We start from the raw sequence: 22,472 nt of genomic DNA on the forward strand, positions 1-22,472 counted from the left end.
TACCAGTTACAAGAGTAGGGCAATCAACAAGAAATAACATTAACTGATCACACATGGAAGTACATACAGAGCTGAACTACCTGTCTCAACAGCATGTGCTCGTAAGTACACATATATATTTGTTAGAAAAAATTTCAGTATTCCATATGTATGTAGGTCCCAGAACGTTCAGCTATCATGAATTTCAAATGATGCAGGAGGTAGGATTTGAACCAGTGAACTTAAAGTTTCCAGCCAGAAACATCATCATAAGAGGTCACAAAATGAAAAATAAACTGAAATCATTTAATATTAGAAAGGCAATTGTATCTGCTGATGCACCTGCACAGTTCTATACAGATTGTGAGAAATAAATGACCTCCTTCCAGCAGCAGTTTATTGTACATTGTTGGAGTAAGTGATTAGAAAAGGTTGCAAATTATTCCCATGCTCTGAAGTTGTGGGCTGTATTGCTCCAAACTTCATACTAAACCCCAAGTCCAGGAAGAATCACTCTTTACTTTAAAAAAAAATACAAGATAAAAAAATAAAACAATAACAGCCTTGCCATAGTGGTAAAACCAGTTCCGTTGGGTTTAGCTAATACTTGGATGGGTGACCATCCAGGTCTGCTGAGCGCTGTTGGCAAGCAGGGTGCACTAAGCACTTTTGATGTCAACTAAGGAGTTACTTTAGTGAGAGAAGTGGCTTTCATCATGAAAACTGACAACGGCTGAGAGAGAGGTATGCTCACCACGTGCCCCTCCGCATCTGCACCCAGTAAAGCCTAACAGCTTAGGATGACACAGCAGTCTGTCAGTATTGTTTGGCCTCCGAGATCTATTTGGTCAGAGAGTTAGATAAGTGCATTGCACTTGTTGACTAACAAGGCTGAAGGATCCATTGATTTGCAAAATGGGCACATGAGTTTCAGGGATATAACATCACAGTAGCATACTGCCAACTGTCTTTTGTAGAGGAACAGTAGAGCATTGATGATATCTCAGCCACTGCTACACTAAAAACATTGGGCCTGAACAAATGGAAGATCCAGCATGACAGTTCATTGTGTGTACACTGAATTACGACCAAATGGGATGTGAATTGTTGCTTATCATCCTAGCTCATTTATTGCCAACTATACTAAATTATTTGCATGATGCTCACCCATCAGGTCATCTAGGATTTGTAAAGACCCTTGATAGTTTCAGAAGTGGGTATTATTGGCTACAAATCTACTGTTCTGTCATAATTATGTAAGCCACTGTACATAATGTCTACAATGGAAGCATTGTCTCTGTTATTTCAAAGAAAAGCTAATATCAATTATATCAATTCTGCCAGTAGCTCCTTCATTTCACCAGACTGAAGATGACCTATTGGGGAGGTTTCTCAACTCAAAAATGGGAATAAATAGATAGTAGTGGATACTCACTACCTCACCTACTATGCTGCCACCAAGCCAATTACCAGGTTTCTTGTAGAAGGCAATTTTGAAGCAAGGTGCACCGTGTGTAATGCCCTCCCAGGATGGGGAAGTGTTCCTGTCAAGACTAGATGACAAGTACCCGCCACCCACTGGTCAAGTGAAACATTTTATTTAAAAGACATTGGCAGATGTGCTTTCAATGTAAATTGATATCAAATAAAGAAATTGGGATATGATACTATCTGTTGTGGCATTTGGGTATAACACAGGAAAGTAGCACACTTTATATTTAATGCTGTTAGCCTGTTCCATGGCATATAATTGTATAAAATAGTTTTAATTCAGCCACTGGCTCACACTGAAGATGGCTGTATGATGAACAGCCAAAATATTAGTGATTAGATACTTCTATCTAAAGGATGTGCCCAGAAGGTAATGGTTCAATGGATACTTTGTTTCTATTTAATGTTTAACTGCGGAAGGAAGACAGTTGGTGTCCATATAAAACAAAAACTGACCTCTGTATTTCAACCTAACCTAGATTGGACTTTTACACCTGTAGAGAAAGTCAGATACTTAGAAAAATAACTTAAGCACTATGTTAGTCCAAAACAAATGCTGTTAGTTGTCTTGACATCACCTATGAAGTCAAGTATGATTTCAGGACACAAAAGCATAGATAAGGTATTCATATACTTTGCATGATTTTCTGTCATTGTCCTGAGGCACAGATTAATTACAGTGACTTAGGTTGCAAGGAACATGAAGAGCTGCTAGATAACCATAATGCATGAATAGAAGTAATCCTATTTTAATGTTGCCATATCCACAAGAGTACGACAATGTAACAGAATATGAGATCCAGCAGCATCACCATCTAAAGGTTCACTGACATGATCCATTTCTAGGAAGGTATAGTTCACTCAAAGACAGGAAGTGACAGTTTAGAAAGTAAGGGAATAATATGTCATTATGTGTGTCATCTGTCATGTTGTAGTTACTACACTTGCTGGCTGATTACGTGCAAACCACCAGTTTCATTCCTGCCTCCTGCAGTTATTTATCACTATCGGAGAAACCTGGCATTGCTCAGGTATTTATTTATAGCTGTGTGACCACACCCATACCACACAGCATCTGGTCTTGTGTGTGATGTTTATGAAACCATATCTTGTGAACTATGTCTCATACAATAATATAATCTGGCACTTACATTCAATGGTGTATGTGCATTCTGTTCATAAAATGTGTCTTGAATAAAATGAGAGGTAGATAATCAGAATAGTAGCAAGCAATAAACATTTTTCCTTTCATTATTTTGTAGGGCCTGTCAATGAGAAAAATTTCCTAATGGTCTGAAATTGTGTGTAAAGTTTGTTGCAAGTCGTTAAGTGCTCCCATTCTCAAATACCAGATGAATAAAGTCTGGGAATTGACGCATTGTGGGCTATGCTTCTCTTCCACCCCCATCTCCACCCCTTAATTCTTGTTTATGACACTGCTCTCATAATTTGCACTTAGTTCCAGATTCTCTACGACAACATGCAAACAATTTGATTAAGCTGAACTGATTCCAGAAAACAGTATTTCTTTAAGCAGAAAAAGTGTTTTTTAAACTTAGTAAATAGCAGCTTTCCATTAATACTGTTGAGACAGATGAATTGAGAGGTAGAATAACAATGTTACAGATCTATGAACAGGAGTGTACATGACAGTCTAATTTAATTGTAAACAACATATGCCACAATGATTTTTACATTTCATTAACTTCATGACAGAATGTGCAGGACATTTCTTATCCTAGCTCTTCATTTTGTAAGATGTTTAAGGTTCAGAGAAGAATAAGCTCAAAGTTCTTGTTTCACATGTTGAAATAAGTGCATCAGAAAGAATTCTTTACACACTTCCCAGCACTTTTTTTATTTGTCTGAGTAAATGCAGAAGTTTAAAATTGTAATCTAAAAGCAAAATAAAATAAAGAAGTTATGCTTATTTTTGGTGACAATGTCATTATTTACAAGGAGTGATTATTGTATTTATGAACTGTGGTGCTAATTATTTCCTGTACGTTCCAAAGATTAAATTTATAAAAGACAATGACTTATTTAATGAACAAATTTAGCTGGTTACAACAGATCACATTTTCTATCAAGAATACGCATACTCAAATATATTGAAGAAAGAACAAAAAAATAATAATCATATTTTATGTTACTGGTGAGGCATACTGTTTCATTGAATTGATTAAGTCTCAGAGAATATGGCATCATTTTAGGATGAGACAGGGAAATAGTACCACTATGCACTCATCTACAAAGCAGCAGTTTTCTCTGACAACTTTCAGATAGGGTCTGTTCTGCTTAGTGGCAAATAACAGTGAAGTATTCATCCAAACATGTCACAGGAAAAGTAGTACTGTGTAACGTTGGTGTTGTATGTAGTCCGTAGACTGGTTTGATGCAGCTCTCTATACTACTTTATACTGTGCAAGCTTTTTCGTCTCCAAGTCACTACTGCAACCTACATCCTTCTGAATCTGCTTACTGTAATCATCTCTTGGTTTCCATCTGTGATTTTTTACCCCCCACAGCTCCCTCCAGTACTGAATTGCTAATCCCTTGATGTCTCAGAATGTGTCCTACCAACTGATCCCTTCTTCTTGTCAGGTTGTGCCCAATTGTTTTGAGTTACAACTCATTAGTTATGTGATCTACCTATCTAATATTCAGCATTCTTCTGCAGCACCACATTTCAAAAGCTTTTATTCTCTTCTTGTCTAAAATGTTTATCATCCATATTTTACTTCCATACATCGCTACACTCCATACAAATACTTTCCTGAAAGACTTCCCAACACTTAGATCTCTACTCTATGTTAACAAATTTCTCTTCTTCAGAAACACTTTACTTGTTAAGGTCAGTCTACATTTTATATCCTCTCTACTTCAAACATCATCAGTTATTTTTCTGCCCAAATAGCAAACTCATCTATGACATTAAGCATCTCATTTCCTAATCTAATTCCCCCAGCATCACCCGATTTAATTTAACTACATTCCATTATCCTCTTCTTGATTTTGTTGTTGTTCATCTTATATCCTCCTTCCAAGATTCTGTCCATTCTGTTCAACTGCTCATGCAAATCCATTGCTGTGTCTGACAGAATTACAATGTCATCAGCAAACTTCAGAGGTTTTGTTTTATTTCCTTGCACTTTAATACCTAATCCAACTTTCTCTTTTGTTTCCCAGTCTACAAATGCTATAAACATATGTTAGCCTTTCTTTAGCCTAACTTCTATGAGAAGTCATAGGTTCAGTGTTGCCTCGCGTGTTCCTACATTTCTCCAGAATTCAAACTAATCTACCCTGAGGTCGGCTTGTATCAGCTTTTCCATTCTTCTGTAAAGAATTTGTGGTAGTGTTTTGCAACTGTGACTAATTAAACTGATATTTTGGTAATTTTTACACTTATCACCACCTGCTTTCTTTGGAATTGGAATTATCATACTCTTTTTGATGTCTGATGGTATTTCGCCTGACTCATGTCTTGCTCACCTGATGGAAGAGCTTTGTCATGGCCTGGCTCTTCCACAGCTATCAACAGTTCTAGTGGAATGTTGTCTACTAAATATAATTTTTCTCTCATGTGGTTAATGGCTAAAGATCTGGTCCTGACAACCTCTAAGAGGCCTAAACCCACATTGATTTTCATCCAATTGGTCCTCAACTAATTCTCGCACTTTCCTTTCAACAATACCTGAGAAGATTTTACCCACAATGCTGATTAAATAGATACCTCTGTAGTTGTTACAATCTTTTCTGTTTCCATGTTTAAATATTGGTGTGATTACTGCTTTTGTCCAGTCTGATGGAACCTGTCCCGACTCCCAGGCCATTTCAATTATCCTGTGTAGCCATTTAAGACCTGACATTCCATTGTATTTGATGAGTTCCAACTTAATTTCATCCACCCCAGCTGCTTTATTGCACTGCAATCTATTGACCATTTTCTCCACTTCCTCAAATGCGATCCTATTTCCATCATCATTCATATCCAATTCTACCTCGAAATCTGAAACATTACTGATCGTATTTTCACCTACATTGAGCAACTCTTCAAAATATTCCCTCCATCTGCCCAAGGCATCCACAGGATTCACCCGCAGTTTTCCTGACCTGTCCAAAATACTTGTCATTTCCTTCTTACCTCCCTTTCGAAGACTGTTAATTACACTCCAGAATGGTTTTCTAGCAGCTTGACCCATAGTCTCCAACCTGTTTCCAAAGTCTTCCCAAGATTTCTTCTTGGATGCTGCAATTATCTGTTTGGCTTTGTTTCTTTCTTCAACATAACTTTCTCTGTCTACCTGAGTTCTAGTATGTAGCCATTTTGATATGCCTTCTTTTTCCTTTTACAGACTGCCTTCACTGTGTCATTCCACCAAGGTGTTTGCTACATCCTACTTTTACATACTACTGTTCCAAGAAATTCTTTAGCCACTTCTAGTACTGTGTCCCTGTACCTTTTCCATTCCTTTTCCAATGACTGTAATTGACTACATTCAACTAACTGGTACCTTTCTGAGATCTCTATTATGTACTTGTGCCTGATTTCCTTATCCTGAAGTTTCTCCACTCTTATCCTCCTACATATGGACCTGACCTCCTGCACTTTCGGCCTCACAATCCCAAATTCACTGCAGATTAAATAATGATCAGTGTCATCAAAGAATCCCCTGAATATACGTGTGTCCCTCACAGCCTTCCTGAATTCCTGATCTGTTATCATATAGTCAATGACAGATCTGGTTCCCCTGCCTTCCCAAGTATACCGGTGAATGTTCTTATGTTTAAAAAAGGAGTTTGTGATTACTAAGCCCATACTGGCACAGAAATCCAAGAGTTGTTTCCCGTTCCTGTTGGCCTCCATATCCTCTCCAAATTTACCCATAACCTTTTCATACCCTTCTGTTCGATTTCCAATCCTGACATTAAAATCACCCATGAGCAGAACACTGTCCTTGTCCTTTACTCTAACAACTACATCACTGAGTGCCTCATAAAAACTATCCATCTTATCTTGATCTGTCCTTTCACAATGCGAATATACTGACACAATCCTAATTTTCTTGCTAGACACTGTCAAATCTATCCACATCAGTCGTTCGTTTACATACCTTATTGCAACTACTCTGGGTTCCATTTCTTTCCTGATGTAAAGCCCTACACCCCATTGTGCTATTCCTGCTTTGACTCCTGACAGGTAGACCTTGTATTCTCCCACTTCCTCTTCTTTCTCACCCCTTACCCGTATGTCACTAACAGTTAAAACGTCCAGCCCCATCTTACTTGCAGCCTCTACCAGCTCTACCTTCTTCCCAGAGTAGCCCCCATTGATATTAATAGCTCCCCATCTCATTACCATTTGTTTGCCAAGTCGTATCTTAGGAGTCCCTGGTTTGTCAGAGGTGGGACTCCGTCACCTCCAAAGGTCCGAGGCATTTTGCTCCGATTGTTGTCAGCATCATATTTAAAGTACCAGGGAAGCAGGTTGCTAGCCTTACTTGCCCAGAGTCCCATTGGGCTTTACCCCTAACGGTTGAGGGACTAACCGGTGGATTTGGTTGTCTTTGCCGTATGAGCACAAAGGTGACCACGACTCAGCCTTATTCCAAAGGAACTGGTATCGCAATTGTTGGGACCACTTACTTGGCCACTCATACGTTGCCCATGGTTCATGAACTAGGACATGACTACAGGAACCCACATCATGAACCATGAGTGGAACAGGGAATTGTATCTATGCTTTATAGATCTAGAAAAGGCATATGACCGGGTTCCTAGGAGGAAGTTATTGTCTGTTCTACGAGATTATGGAATAGGAGGCAAACTTTTGCAGGCAATTAAAGGTCTTTACATGGATAGTCAGACAGCAGTTAGAGTTGACGGTAAATTGAGTTCATGGTTCAGAGTAGTTTCAGGGGTAAGACAAGGCTGCAACCTGTCTCCAATGTTGTTCATATTATTTATGGATCATATGTTGAAAACAATAGACTGGCTGGGTGAGATTAAGATATGTGAACACAAAATAAACAGTCTTGCATATGCGAATGACTTAGTTGTGATGGAAGATTCGATTGAAAGTTTGCAAAGTAATATTTCAGAGCTATATCAGAAATGTAAGGACTATGGTATGAAGATTAGCATCTCCAAAATGAAAGTAATGTCAGTGGGAAGGAAATATAAATGGATTGAGTGCCAAATAGAAGGAACAAAGTTAGAACAGGTGGACGGTTTCAAGTACTTAGGATGCATATTCTCACAGGATGGCAACATAGTGAAAGAACTGGAAGCGAGGTGTACAAAAGCTAATGCAGTGAGCGCTCAGCTACAATCTACTCTCTTCTGCAAGAAGGAAGTCAGCACCAAGACTAAGTTATCTGTGCACCGTTCAATCTTTCGACCAACTTTGTTGTATGGGAGCGAAAGCTGGGTGGATTCAGGTTACCTTATCAACAAGGTTGAGGTTACAGATATGAAAGTAGCTAGGATGATTGCAGGTACTAGTAGATGGGAACAATGGCAGGAGGGTGTCCACAATGAAGAAATCAAAGAAAAACTGGGAATGAACTCTATAGATGTAGCAGTCAGGCCGAACAGGCTTAGATGGTGGGGTCATGTTACACGCATGGGAGAAGCAAGGTTACCCAAGAGACTCATGGGCTCAGCAGTAGAGGGTAGGAGGAGTCAGGGCAGACCAAGGAGAAGGTACCTGGATTCGGTTAAGAATGATTTTGAAGTAATAGGTTTAACATCAGAAGAGGCACCAATGTTAGCACTGAATAGGGGATCATGGAGGAACTATATAAGGGGGGCTATGCTCCAACTGAACACTGAAAGGCATAATCAGTCTTAAATAATGATTATGATGAGGTTAATGGCATGACACACACACACACACACACACACACACACACACACACACACACACACACACAGTAAGGTAGCAGCAGCAGCAGCAGCCCCCAATAACAGTAGATGAAATGACATCACATAAGGGAACCAGCAAGCATAGTCAATTAACAGTTACACTAACTGATATCCTAAGAGTCTTGTCTGCACTCAAGACAAACTGCTCATCACTACTCTGGTACTAGGCTCCACAGAAGTTGAAATCCCACTGGAAATGGACCCAGATGGGTATTAAAGGCCACAGTATTGCTGCAGTCTCATAGCAAACATACCACCTGTTTATCACCAAGTGAATATGCTTGCCAGTTGGTTTCCTCATGGCTGATATAAATACGGCCACCCTGCAGATAGACAGTCAGTTCTGTTTCTTGTGACTGATGTCAGTTACTATCATTGCTGCACTACAAACTATTCGATAACAACCTCGCTTGATACTTGGTTCTTCTCTCTCTCTCTCTCTCTCTCTCTCTCTCTCTCTCTCTCTCTCTCTCTCTCTCATTACATTTCAGATTTTGCTTGGCCTGTTGATGTCATTGTGGCAAAGGTTTCCACTTTGCACCTTCTTGTTTTGTAGGTTGCTTTCAGCTTGTCCTAGTCTGTAACTCATATGCCGTCAGCCAGTTGATCAGTAACATGAATGTTAAATTCATTTGCCTGCTGAAGCAGCTGTAGCAGCGTCAGATAGACTTGTTACAAAAGTTGCTTCAGTTTCATTCACACAAACGCAGAGTGCAAGACCACTTCACTCCAGGCCTCAATGTCCCCTGCAGTCGGCACTCCCGTACGTCCTTCATTGTTTCCATCTTCCAGTCATGCTACTAAGGATGGGGTCACATACTTGCATTAAGTGAAGCAACATTTCATGGTGCTTCAAATCGCATATGATTTCTTATAGCAATTGTTATTTCTGTCATGCGTATCACCAAACACATTTCTTCCACTCCAAAAATTGGCAGCTCTCTCTGACCCCATCACTCTCCCCTTTCAGGGGAGATGCATCCCGCTGACTCACTAATATAGTCAGATATATGATGTGGCTGCCTCCAGGCTTGCGTCTCGCCAATACCATAAATAATCTAAGCTGCCATACTGCTTCTGGGTCACATACTTTCAAGGTCTTAGCCACTAAACTAATTTCACTTGCACCAATCAAGGCTGCATGTGTTTGTATTCAGATTCTTCGCTTTCTGATGTCACGGTTCAGTTGGCACCCAATCGGGATGGTGCACACAGGTACACAAACTGGATAGCCCGTTGCTGGAGGATATCTTGTGCATTGGACACATGTTCAAAACTGCACAGGCTGATAATGGATGACTCGTGGCATGGCCTCAAGCTGTAGCAGTTAACATGCCACTATGTATTCCACCCTCAGTTTGCAAGCTTAAGACAACCTCCAAGTTGCGGCAACATTGCCTCATCACTGTTGGACATGTCTACAGCATCCAAGCCTCTGGTTGCCCATTGTCGATTATCATGGGGACTGCTCCCTTTGTGCTTTGAGAGTTTTTCTGCTCACTCTTGAGGAGACTGTCTGGATTGCTGTGGGTTCTGCAAACACTCTGACAAAGAGAGACATTTCTGCTCAGTGTGTCTAAGCCACACAATCAGCTCTCATCCCAAACCCCATTTTCCTTGATGAATCAGATGATGCATGTGTAACTGAGCTTGCTCAAGTTGTCCCCATTCTTGCAGCATTTGGTGGTGTATGGAAACAGTTCTATCTTCATGAGCATTTCTTGATCTGTGCCATCTACAAAAGCATTACAGTGCTCATTACACTATTTGTCTTCAACTATCAATCTGCAACCAACATATTTGGCCATGACATGTTTATGTCATTTAGGTTTCTGATTTCTGATAAAGTCAATGTTATATCAGCTGCAATTCCTTTCCAGGAACTGGAGGTTCTCTGCCCTGCATTTGCATCTATATTTCAGCCAGAATTTGTGTGTGCCTTAGACTTTCAGGGGCACATCACCCTTCGCCTGGATGCCATGCCTAGACTTGACTGTGGCAGACCATATGTGTGACTGTGAAGCAGGACCTAGATCATCTCCAGACTGATGCACTGCCCACTTCACTAGTCATCATCAAAAAGCCCAATGATTCCCTCTGAGTGTGTGGATATTTCGAGGCTACAATCAGTGCTGACTTATAGGCAGAAGAACTCTTCACTGGACTTGCTGGAGGTGAATACTACTACAGAATAAACCTCACCAAGGCTGACCTCCAGTTACCCTTAGATGGGGTATCACAGAACACTGTTGTCATTACTATGCCTTGTGAGTCATCAGCATTCTCAATGGTTTGATGTGGACTGCCACAAATCTCTCTCCCATGCCAACCTCTTCATTTGAGAGTAGCACTTGCAAGCAACTTCAATTGAGAGTAGCACTTGCAAGCAACTTCATTTGCGAGTAGCACTTGCAAGCAACTTCATTTGCGAGTAGCACTTGCAAGCAACTTCATTTGCGAGTAGCACTTGCAAGCAACTTCATTTGCGAGTAGCACTTGCAAGCAACTTCATTTGCGAGTAGCACTTGCAAGCAACTTCATTTGCGAGTAGCACTTGCAAGCAACTTCATTTGCGAGTAGCACTTGCAAGCAACTTCATTTGCGAGTAGCACTTGCAAGCAACTTCATTTGCGAGTAGCACTTGCAAGCAACTTCATTTGCGAGTAGCACTTGCAAGCAACTTCATTTGCGAGTAGCACTTGCAAGCAACTTCATTTGCGAGTAGCACTTGCAAGCAACTTCATTTGCGAGTAGCACTTGCAAGCAACTTCATTTGCGAGTAGCACTTGCAAGCAACTTCATTTGCGAGTAGCACTTGCAAGCAACTTCATTTGCGAGTAGCACTTGCAAGCAACTTCATTTGCGAGTAGCACTTGCAAGCAACTTCATTTGAGAGTAGCACTTGCAAGCAACTTCATTTGAGAGTAGCACTTGCAAGCAACTTCATTTGAGAGTAGCACTTGCAAGCAACTTCATTTGAGAGTAGCACTTGCAAGCAACTTCATTTGAGAGTAGCACTTGCAAGCAACTTCATTTGAGAGTAGCACTTGCAAGCAATGTCTTCAATGCCTTCTGGATTATATAACTATATGTGCTCCCATTTGGCATTGCCGCTTCTCCACAATTTTCCAAAGTTTTCTGGAACAGCTGATGCAGAACATTCTGGCTTACATTAATTACTTGTATTTTTATGGGCGCCTCCTGCCAAGAGCATTTGCAAAACCTCAACACAGTTTTTATGACCCTGCAGGCTTGTGTTATCATTTGGAGAAGTGTAGGTTTTATCAGCCGGAAGTGGAATATTTGGGACACTTACCAAAGATGATATCAGGTCCCCTGATGAGAAAGTCATTACAGTAGAGTCCCTATCCTGCTTGACAAACTGACCTGAACTGCAGATGTTAATTTGGCAACATCTACTATTATTCCAAGTTATTACCCACATGGCCCACATTGTGCAACCCCTCAACCCATTATATAAAAATCAAATGCTCACAGCGGGAAAGTTCCATAACAAAATGATCATCCAAGTAATTAATGCACGCCAGAATATGCTGCGTCAGCTCTTCTGATCAGAGGTCCTTATCTTTGGTGAGTAAGTGTCCCACATACTCCACTCCCAGCTGATAAAACCTACTTTTCTCCAAATGACAACACAGGCCTTGTCCTGGAGGGTCATAAAAAGGATGTGGAAGGAGGGTGGGGGAATTTGGTATCAGGCTCTTGGAAGTTGAATGCCTGCCAGAGGAAATGTGCCTAGATGGCAATTGAAGGGCACAGCGTCACCCCAGCACTAGACTTGCATAATGAGCATGCCACCTGTCTCGCCACATGAATAAGATGGCCAGCAGCGTTACTGATGGTTGAAATAAACAGGGCTGCCCAGTGAACTGTCAGTCAGTTCTGTACTCATGTCTCATTCTCAGCTACTATCATCACAGTACTATAAACTATTTGATAACAACCTCGCCTGGCATTTGGTGGTTCTCTCTGATCATGATTTTGATTCTCTTTCTCTTTGCTCTTGGCCTGTTTACATCACTGTGACAAATATTTCTGTTTCATATCTTGCTGCATAGATTGCTTTGGGCTTGTCACAGTCTCTGTCTTGTCCACTGTCAGTCAGCCATATTTAGCTTGACTTGGTGTCATGTTGTCTTCCATAGATGGCACTTCCACCTTGTGGCTTCGCCCTGGGTTCTGATATGTGCTTACATCTGGCTACTTGTGGATATAATAACTGTACTGACCATAGTAGGGCATTTGGTAGCTGTAATCATATTAAGAGAGGCAGTAAAATGAAAATCAGACAGATGGAAAAATAGTAAGTGAACTGTATATTACTTGACAAGTTATCACCGTAACTGTTAGTACATTAATTCCACTGTGAGACATGACAGTCGGAGCCTTCATGGGAATATGTCTGTGGCTGCTTACAGAACCATGATTGTATGCAGGTGTCACCCTGTTTGTCCAAAGAGAATCAATGGCCACTAACGTCCATACGAGGGCTATCCACAAAGTACATTACATTTTGGAATTAAAAATAAATAAAGTATTGGAATTTTTTTTAATTATATACAGATGAAAGCCACACTTAAATACTACTTTTCTACATAGTTGCCATTTAAATTAAGGCACTTATTGTAGTGATGGACGAGCTTGGAAATTCCTTCGTCGTAAAATTCAGCTGCCTGTGCCTTCAACCATGTGGTTACCTCTTTTGGAACAGAAAAAGTGTGATTTTTGTGGATTTCCTGGACAGAGGCACTACAATAAACTCTCAAAGGTATTGCCAAACTCTGCACAATCTCAGAAGAGCAATACAAAACAAGCGCAGGGGAAAGTTGGGCTCAAAGATCTTGCTGATTCACGACAACATCCGGGCCCACACGGCAAATGCCACTCGTGAAGTTCTCGAATCTTTTAAGTGGGAGTTGTTTCCTCATCCGCCGTACAGTCCTGACCTGGCACCAAGCGACTTCCACTTATTCCCAGTAATAAAGAACTGGTTGGCTATGCAGCGTTTTGATGACAATGCACAGCTTCAAGAAGAGGTAACCACGTGGTTGAAGGCGCAGGCGGCCGAATTTTACAACGAAGGAGTTTCCAACCTCATCCATCGCTACGATAAGTGCCTTAATTTAAATGGCAACTATGTAGAAAAGTAGTATTTAAGTGTGGCTTTCATCTGTATATGATAAAGAAAATTCCAATACTTTATTTATTTTTAATTCCAAAACGTAATGTACTTTGTGGATAGCCCTCGCATTCTTTTGGAGCACTGACGAAAGACATCACATTGGGAGAAATCAGAACTGTGTGGATTATGTGTAAGGATTTCCCAGTGAAAGTTCTGCAGTGTACTCTGAATAACAGACAACATATAGGCACTGTTTTGAGTACACCGTATACATTTGTGGCCACTGATTTGCTTCAGACAAACAGGTTCTACCATTTTCCCATCCCATCTGTAATTGAAACATGGTTAAATAGCTGATGAAAAAAGTTCAGATACAATTCTGTTGGAAATTTCCAGATATAGAATTGATTAAAGTTGATTGCAGGGCAAGGAATCTGGAATTATTTTTGTGACCACTGAATAGTTAAAACAATATTCAGCTTTTTGTTCGATGCTACCATTTCTGTTGTGTATTTTGCGCATTGTCCTGAAAATTAATTGGGATATGGGCTTTCTGATAGGTTTCCTAGGTATCTTAAGTGTTTAATGTTAATCTTCTTCTTGCAGTCTGTATTGCAGTGCAGCTCCTTCCTTTAGCAGTGTTGTCAATAACGCATATTATCTGTGCTCTGAAAATTATGTAAACATGTATTAAATACAACTTCTCTAAAATTAAACACCAGTTTAAGTTATTCATCTGTGTATTCTTCACTTTTTAAAAAAACCACAAGACACTTCATTTACACTTCATTAAACACTGACAATACATCCCACAATGATACATCAAAGATGATGTTACATTATGGCTTCACTCCACCACTGTTTACAACCACCACAAACACAACCGCTACTAGTACTAGTACTAGTATTACTACTACTACTACTACTACTACTACTACTAGCTGAAGTGTAAGCATGATACGAATATACATTTACATTGTCAGTTCAAAGAGCACAACTCAGATGGATTTCCCATTATGGATAATAATTATACATTTAATATATCAAGATATAATTACATTTTCATAGGTTTTGATACTAGAGTGTTTTTTTGAAAGGTTTTCAGAATAAATGGTAGTAAATGACATGGCAAAAAAATTGTAGGTTGTGATGTTGCCTGCTTTATTTCTTTGTTGATTGTCCTCGGTGTCGACGTACTGCGATGTGATACTGGCTGAAAAAAATAGGGGGTGGAAGTGCTGTACTGACTACTGTAAATGATGTAGCTGACAGGTGCACAGTTGTGTTTGACAGTTCTTTACTTTCACTGTTCACAAGCCCCCAATATTACACAATTATATGGCCAGTGCACTATTGGTTAACTTTCAATGAGCCTCATTAATAGTTTTCAGGCAAACATCTGCATACTGGTACAATAGTTTACTGTTGAACATCTACGAGCAGTGAAAGCCTAACCACACAGTTCACAGTTATTGTAGAATGATACAGTACATATTGAATAGACACTGTCATTGTTTTAACACACGGCCTAATAGTGTTTCACTTATTTCACAGTTAATTTGATGCATTGTTGTTGTTCTAACCAATACAGGTTCCTCGTCTGAAACTCGGCCGTGGACTGACTGTCTTTGGACTAAAAATCGGGTCCTTATATATCCTCACAATAATAGGTACTGAAACTATACATTGTTCGATGTTTAATTTACAGAAATTACAATTAAAACTTAATTTATTAAATTAACTGAATACATAAAAATATTGCATCTTTTTAACAGTTTCTTCTACTACAAGAGTTAAGCCAAGTTATTTGTTTAAATGATGAAGTTAACAGATATCATTACACAAACAATACTTTCTACAAAAATGTTAATTACTTTGGAATTAATTAAGGGGTGGCTTTGCTAACATCTTTTTGAATAGAGCCAAGTAGATCCTTCATGAATACTATTAGTTGTTCCTCCAAATGTTTATAATTAGTTCAGAATTTATATTTGTTTATAAGTCAACAATAGAATTTAAGTTATGAAACAATTACTGACTTCACCTTATAACAGAAGATGCTAACTAGGAATAGCCAAAATAAATTAGAAAATAGATGACATACACAAAAATAAGCACAAAATTAGATCTGGTGCTATATTCTATAAAACTGAGGGCCAACCTTTCTCTTTTATGAAAATGCAAATTATATTCATATATGTTAATGGTAATTAGTTAGAAATAAAAAAAAATGAATTTTAAGGAGGCAGCTGGCAAAACAAGAGGGGAAGTAAAAATATTCCAGCTTGCTTCATCACAAGGTCTCCAGACATGGATAGTAATCAATAGTCTCATACCAATAAAATACGCATTGCCAATGCTATAAAACACAGCAGGAGTAAATGATGTATCGTGATCACAACTAATTAGTGTTGCATCACCATGTACAATATTCCAAGATTACATATGTACAGTCTCATAATATGGTTCTGTAGGAAACTGTAAACCTTATTTCACAAAGGCATTAACCATCTTGTCTCACAGTGGGATAAATGTTTTAACAGTACTGGTGATTGCTTTTGAAATAATAGACAGTTTACTTACTTTTTTTCCATCTGTAATTTTCTTTTGACTCCCCCTTATATAATACAAAAAGGTTTTAAAATGTTAATTTCAATTAAGATTTTTAATTTTTTTTAAATGTAGAAGAAATGTTTTTGCGATGATTACTTGTTAATATAGGAGACAAGGTGAAAGAATGTTGAAACATTACAAATACATATAGCAAAAGTGCACATCAAGAAGCAGAAATTAATTTCACCACCACCACCACCACCACCACCACCACCACCACCACCACCGATGACGACAATTACCGTGGTTTAGTGTGGGCACTTTAACATGACAGTTGTCCACGAGTGTAAACAAGTGAGAAGTTGGAGGGCACAGGAGGTGAGAAAAGGCATGGGGCAAAGAGCACTGCCTCCCTTTTCCAATGTAGGCAGTTTTCACCCATGATTTGTGCTTCTGCAAAAGCAGAACTGCCACACGATGAAAGTAATTGCTAACTCATTTTGGTGTCTTGGGAGTCAGTCCTGATCCATCTGCTGGGTTTGAGTATAACTTTTTCACCCATTTCAAAATAAGAAAAGAAAACGATGCAATTTCTTGCTGAGACAGGCAGTATCAAACATTATAGTTTGCATCTATTTTACCAGTATCATACACAACCATAATGCAAAATACCCCTACATAAAATGACCACATTGAAGTGTGTATGCAGTAGTGACAATACCTACCAAAAAATTAAAAGAAAGAAATAACTGAATTCTGGGGTCACGTACAGAATACTGTGTGACTTACATATAACTGAGAAAATTTATCTAGTTAAGTGGTCTCAAAATATTATCAGAATTCTGTTTCAGAATGTTCTGGAGCTGAACAACTAGGGAATTGTTATTTTACCAAGATCTTACCTTATGGCTGAACACTGAATCAATGTCTCATCAGATCCATCCTTGCAGTCCTTAGTGCCGTCACAGCGAGAAGCGTCATCAATACATTCACCAGAGTTACAGTGAAATTGTCTTTTCCTGGTGATGTACAAAGGAACTAAGATATTATGTAATTTACAGAAGTACAAAATGTATTACAAATTCATATTACGCAAAACACAGGAAATTCAAATGTTTAGCTATCATAACACTTCTATCCATGGCTATCACACTGTAGCCATGGCGTATTTATCATTTCTTTGGCATTATGTCACACACCTCTGTGTGCCATTCCATTATTGCTTTGATACTCCTTCACAGGTAATGCAGTTGCAATTGAAGTAGAGAAACAAAAACTTGAAATATGAATAGATTTTTATTTGTTTGTTAGATTTTTCCAATTATCAACCTATGAAGGGATATAGCTTTACAAAAATATGAATCTTGTTTATGAACAGAAACATACACCATACTTACAGACATGTCCCATTTGTTGGCTTTGGGATGTTTGGACATTCCAATAAGAGTTCATCTGAATTATCTGCACAGTCCTGTTGCCCATCACATTTTTTAAATTCATCAATGCATCCACCATAACTGCATCGGAATGAGAATTCAGGGCAGCTATAAATATTAATATTTAAGTATAAAAAGGAAACCCCGAACACAGTAAATTAAGTTACATTTATTTATATGGACACACTCAAAAATTACACACTAAGTATTTCAAATAACAGAAAATCTGGGATGGAATAAAAAGAATGAAGTGGGCCTGACTGCTACTTGCCACATGGAGGAGGTATTGAGCTGAGTGGCAGACAGGCATTTGTAACTAAAGGCACTAAGCTACTTCCATAATCTGAAAGTTCTGTGTAAATGAAGTCATAACTTTCTAATTGTGCTCAGATATTTTCTGCTGCTGAAACCCAGGAAAGTGCCAGAGACAGGAACTTTCTGAATCTCTGGGATGTCTGCAGTATTTTAGGATGACTTGCAAATCAGTTTTCACCAGATAAATGGCAGAAATTCACCGTGTGTGAAAAACAATGCACTCTCGCAGCCAAGTTCTTTAAGGATTGCAACCTTGAGTTACTTGCATTCATAATTGTAATTTATTATTTTATTGCATGTATACCAGCTGTCTGAGTAATATCTGAGTAAAGAGTAGAAGAATAATTGTTAAATTATGTAAGTGTGCAGCTGACCTCTAGTGCAGAAGTTTAACATTAAGGCTCAACAAGTGCTTTCACCTGTTAGCAGTGCTACAGTTATGACTACTAACAAAAATATTGAAAGAGACTGCTGAAGGTGAAAGGTAAATGTTATCCAAGACTAATTTGATGAGGCAGAATATGAAGTCAACATCTTAGCATTTGAGAACTATGAATACGTTATGAAGCAGGCAATGCTGAAGGCTGTGGAAGATTTTCAGATACCACAGCCAAAAGGACACCTTCTGGGATTTCTACACAGCCATGCAATTAAAGTGTTCAGCTGCCACTGATCAAATTAGAGCCACTTTTCATTGACAATGTGCATGGGAACAGTTCAAACCCTCTAGCAATGCAGACCTGAACATGTTATTTATCAACAAACATGTATTTTTAATTTTTTAGGGTACCTGGAGGGGGAAACAAAGAATTTGGTACTATGCATCACTAGCTGCAGCTACTTAAGAACAAACCAAAGACATTTTGTGTGTATGTTACAGAGATAGAAAATGAATTATCGAGATGCATTTTGATTATCTGGAAGATGTCACTGAAGCTCTGCAGGCACTAGGGGAAGATGTAGAGGCCTATGGTCGAGTCTTAGTTTCAAACATACTTTCATCAAAAACATTATGGCGATGCTGGATAATTAATACAGCGGGGTAATAAGAGACATCATTAAGTGAGGAAGAGCCATTCTCATGCAAAGATGCATTGAATGGGACTCATTACTTGGTGCTTCCGTGTCACTTTCTCACCACTATTCAATGGGGTAAACAAAAATTGACTGAATTTTAGATAGGGGTGGAGGGGGGTTGCAGTTCAACATGTACATTTCAAATGTAATTTGACATCTGTTTCTCACAGGCAGCACTGCCTCTGCAAAGTGATAAGACATTTTTCAGCATTACAGATATTACTTGGAAGAACAGCTCTGATACTTGATAGAACAGGAATAATGAAAATTCTCAAGAAGTACTGAACTCTTCAAAATCATTTGTCAGTCCTGACTGTCACATATTTCTATTGCGTATAAATCAGACAAGCTTCACACTGTGTTGTCAAATGATTAATTGAACGGCAGAATGATTAGGTTAATGACAGCATGATTTACAGAAACCCTCGGATTGTTTTTACGAAGGATCCAGACAAATTTTGAAGGCAGCAAAGCTAGTGCTGGGGAGATGTGTATTGGCATAGTGTTTTCAAGAATTTTCCAGTGATCATCCACTTCAATTAGAAGAACAGTGGGGAGATCATCATATTCTTCTGCAGGTTCAACCAGCTGCAAATTACAAATGTGTTACCTTTTACACTCTTCAGGTACTGAGTGTTGTTCCATGTCCTCATTGTCACGTAAACCAGCTGATGTGAGTGTGACAGTGAATGAGGACTTTATGGCATTAACTGCCAGTGGGTGATTTGCAACAACTTCAGTTTTAAACAGTGATCTACTGATGAGTCTGGACTGGCTGCCACCATCTCAAATGCTGCTTGTACATCCACTTCTAGCTGTGGGCCGTGTTACATCCACCCAAGCTGGCTGGAGATAAATAAATCCTGAACATCCAGTATTCACTTTGCCAAATGAACTGTGTTCATTTGAAACAGCCAATGAAGTAGACTTTTCAGAATTACCACAGACTGACTTGTGTTGGCTTTCTCTATAAAGAAGAAAAAAATGTAATGCAGCATAGGGGTGCCGTGAACGTAGAAACCACACTGAATAATGACAGGACACGAAATAAGCCGTGGTTGACCATAGTAAAACTAGCCATAGTAAGGACTACAACAACACCAAAATAATTAGGCAATCTTTTCCCTTTTTGGACTGCAGAATTCTAGATGTCACTGAAATAATTGTCCAAGATGGTCTAATAAATAAAGATAGCAGCCTACAATTGATTCAGGTATGGAACCCTGCACTGAATTTAGGAAAGGAAAAGCATTCCTGTACAGTGATATTAACACCTGACAGTGATAGCACAGATGCTGAAGAGCAGAGTTCGTAGTCAGGCAGCACCAATGCTGCCACCGTCACCATCCACCATGACAGCTGCACAGGTAGCAACAGGAGTGGAGTGGTGCAGGTGATACTGGCCAAAATATACAGGACATTGAAAAGAGGGGAGCAGAAGTCATCAGGACCACCTGAAGATGGCACCAAGTCTTTACTGAAATCTCATGGAATAATGAAGACACAAATCTGCCAGACACTCAAGAATTCTGAAAGTCAGAGCAGGACAAAAGAGATCTTGGAGAAGTAATTGTGACTAGAATAATATTAGGAAAAGGATAGTTGCTACTCACCTTATCCTTATCGAGTGGAAGCTGAGTTACACACAGCCACAACAAAAAGACTGTCACAAAATAGTCTGGCTTCAGCTGCCAGAGACTGTGGTCGTGTGTGTGTGTGTGTGTGTGTGTGTGTGTGTGTGTGTGTGTGTGTGTGTGTGTCACATATTTTTGACAAAGGCCTTGTTGAGCTTATCTGTGAATCTGCATCTTCACTATATAGTGAGTAGAAACTACCCTTTTCATAATAATGTTACATTCCAACCTGGATTTTCCATTGTTTAACTGTGACTACAAGTTCACATACTGATGACAGGAACCAAACTGAAGTTGTGTGGGAGTGTGTTGTATAAACAACATATTACTCCTCCCCCCACATACATCTCCTGTAATGACCATGATGAGAAAATTTGAGAGATTACAGCCAATACAGAGGCTTAATGCCAATCGTTCTTCCCAAGCTCAGTTCAGAACAGTGTTGGAGAGCTCAGTTAGTAGTACAAGAAGTACCCTCCACCACACACCATTAGGTTTCTTGCTGAGATCATGTAGATGTAGATGAATAATTCAAATCCATACAATACTGAGAAGTTGGTGTTGAAGAGAGAGGGGGCAAAAAGATACAAATCAGACCAGTAATGAAACAGCTTGTTGTTCTGTGTGGCAATTTTTGCCAAAGGTTGATCAACCGATTGATGGTCATGACCATGGACACTAGCACAACCCACATCAGTGAGGTCTACACTTGTCTATATTTAGGCCAGTGTTAGCCTCCCAGCTTTAATTTACACCATGCTGTTGACTTACCTTTCATGAAGCCCCCAAGACTTGGATGTTGTTATCCTTCTGACATTTTTTCACCGCGTAATTGTACCTCGTGCTGTCATGGGCTTCAGTCTACCAATACAGAGATTACAAAAACCAGCATGTCTTTATGTTGTGTGCCAGAACACAACTGGCAACTGTGGATTGAACTTATGTTTGTTCCATTGTTTGAATGCTGTAAACTTGCATGAGAATTTCAGTGCTTGACTGATGCTTTAAGACAGTGCCTTTCCTCAAACTACAGACTTCTTGTGCTGAATGGCCACAGACATTTACTTCTTTCTGTTCACCATGGCCAAACCATCTCTTGCCACTGTTATGCAACAGCTGATTGCTCATAAATTGAGAAGCCAAAAGCGTATGGAGGACCTCCTGGCCAGCATACTGCAGCAGCTGATCGTCAATCAACTGCCATTCCCACGATACAAGGAAAAGTGATAAGACTGGTACCCATACAAACAAAGGCTATGAACGCATTTTAGGGCCTTTGAAGTAAATGGTGATGGTTCTGCTAAACCCACATTCTTATCATGGATTCCACCATGAACTTATTGGTTGTTGTGTAAGCTTGTCCCCCTGATGGAACCTGATAAGCCGACATTTGATGAAATTTGTTCTTTGTTAAGTGCTCACTACCAAAGACTTCTTGTGTGTTTATGCTTACCTTGAGTTTTACCATTATCAAAAGCAACCGAGTCAATCCTACCAAGGTTAGGTGGCTGAACTCAAAGGGCTAAGTCGATGATGCAAGTTTTTTATGTCTAATACGAAAGAATCTTAAACAGAAGACATGATCAGAGACAGAATCATCCACGCAGCACCCTATGAAGAGTTTCAGTTAAAAGCTCAACTGTTTGATGACCCTTAATTAGACACAGTTTTGTGTTTAGACAGTCCTGCAAAGTCTCCAAGAGGTAGGCTGGCTGTTAAATGCCTTGATGAATACTGCTGTGATGAACAGTGAACTCTGAGACTTGGTCGATTCAACAGGCAGTGGTTCCATTGTGGCAGTACACAAACAACAACGCACATCCCTCTCCATGGAAACAGGGTACCTCATGCAGCCCCAGGTTGTGACAGCCTTACTCATCCTGCTTTGACTGTTTTCAGAAGCATGACAGATAT

The 22,472-nt window shown here is 39.4% G+C and overlaps 1 protein-coding gene across 1 annotated transcript in view; it reads right to left on the reverse strand.

Moving 5' to 3' along the window:
* Nucleotides 1–22,472, reverse strand: part of LOC126412300 (modular serine protease-like) — a 263,406-nt gene that overhangs the window by 112,100 nt on the left and 128,834 nt on the right. Inside the window, exons 4-5 of the mRNA XM_050081821.1 lie at nt 17,494–17,640; nt 16,999–17,115 (exon numbers count right to left, since the gene is read on the reverse strand). Coding sequence (XP_049937778.1) covers nt 16,999–17,115; nt 17,494–17,640 — 264 coding nt within the window. The remainder of the gene's footprint in view (nt 1–16,998; nt 17,116–17,493; nt 17,641–22,472) is intronic.

Source organism: Schistocerca serialis, chromosome 7 (assembly GCF_023864345.2).
Source record: "Schistocerca serialis cubense isolate TAMUIC-IGC-003099 chromosome 7, iqSchSeri2.2, whole genome shotgun sequence".
Lineage (NCBI taxonomy): Eukaryota > Metazoa > Arthropoda > Insecta > Orthoptera > Acrididae > Schistocerca > Schistocerca serialis.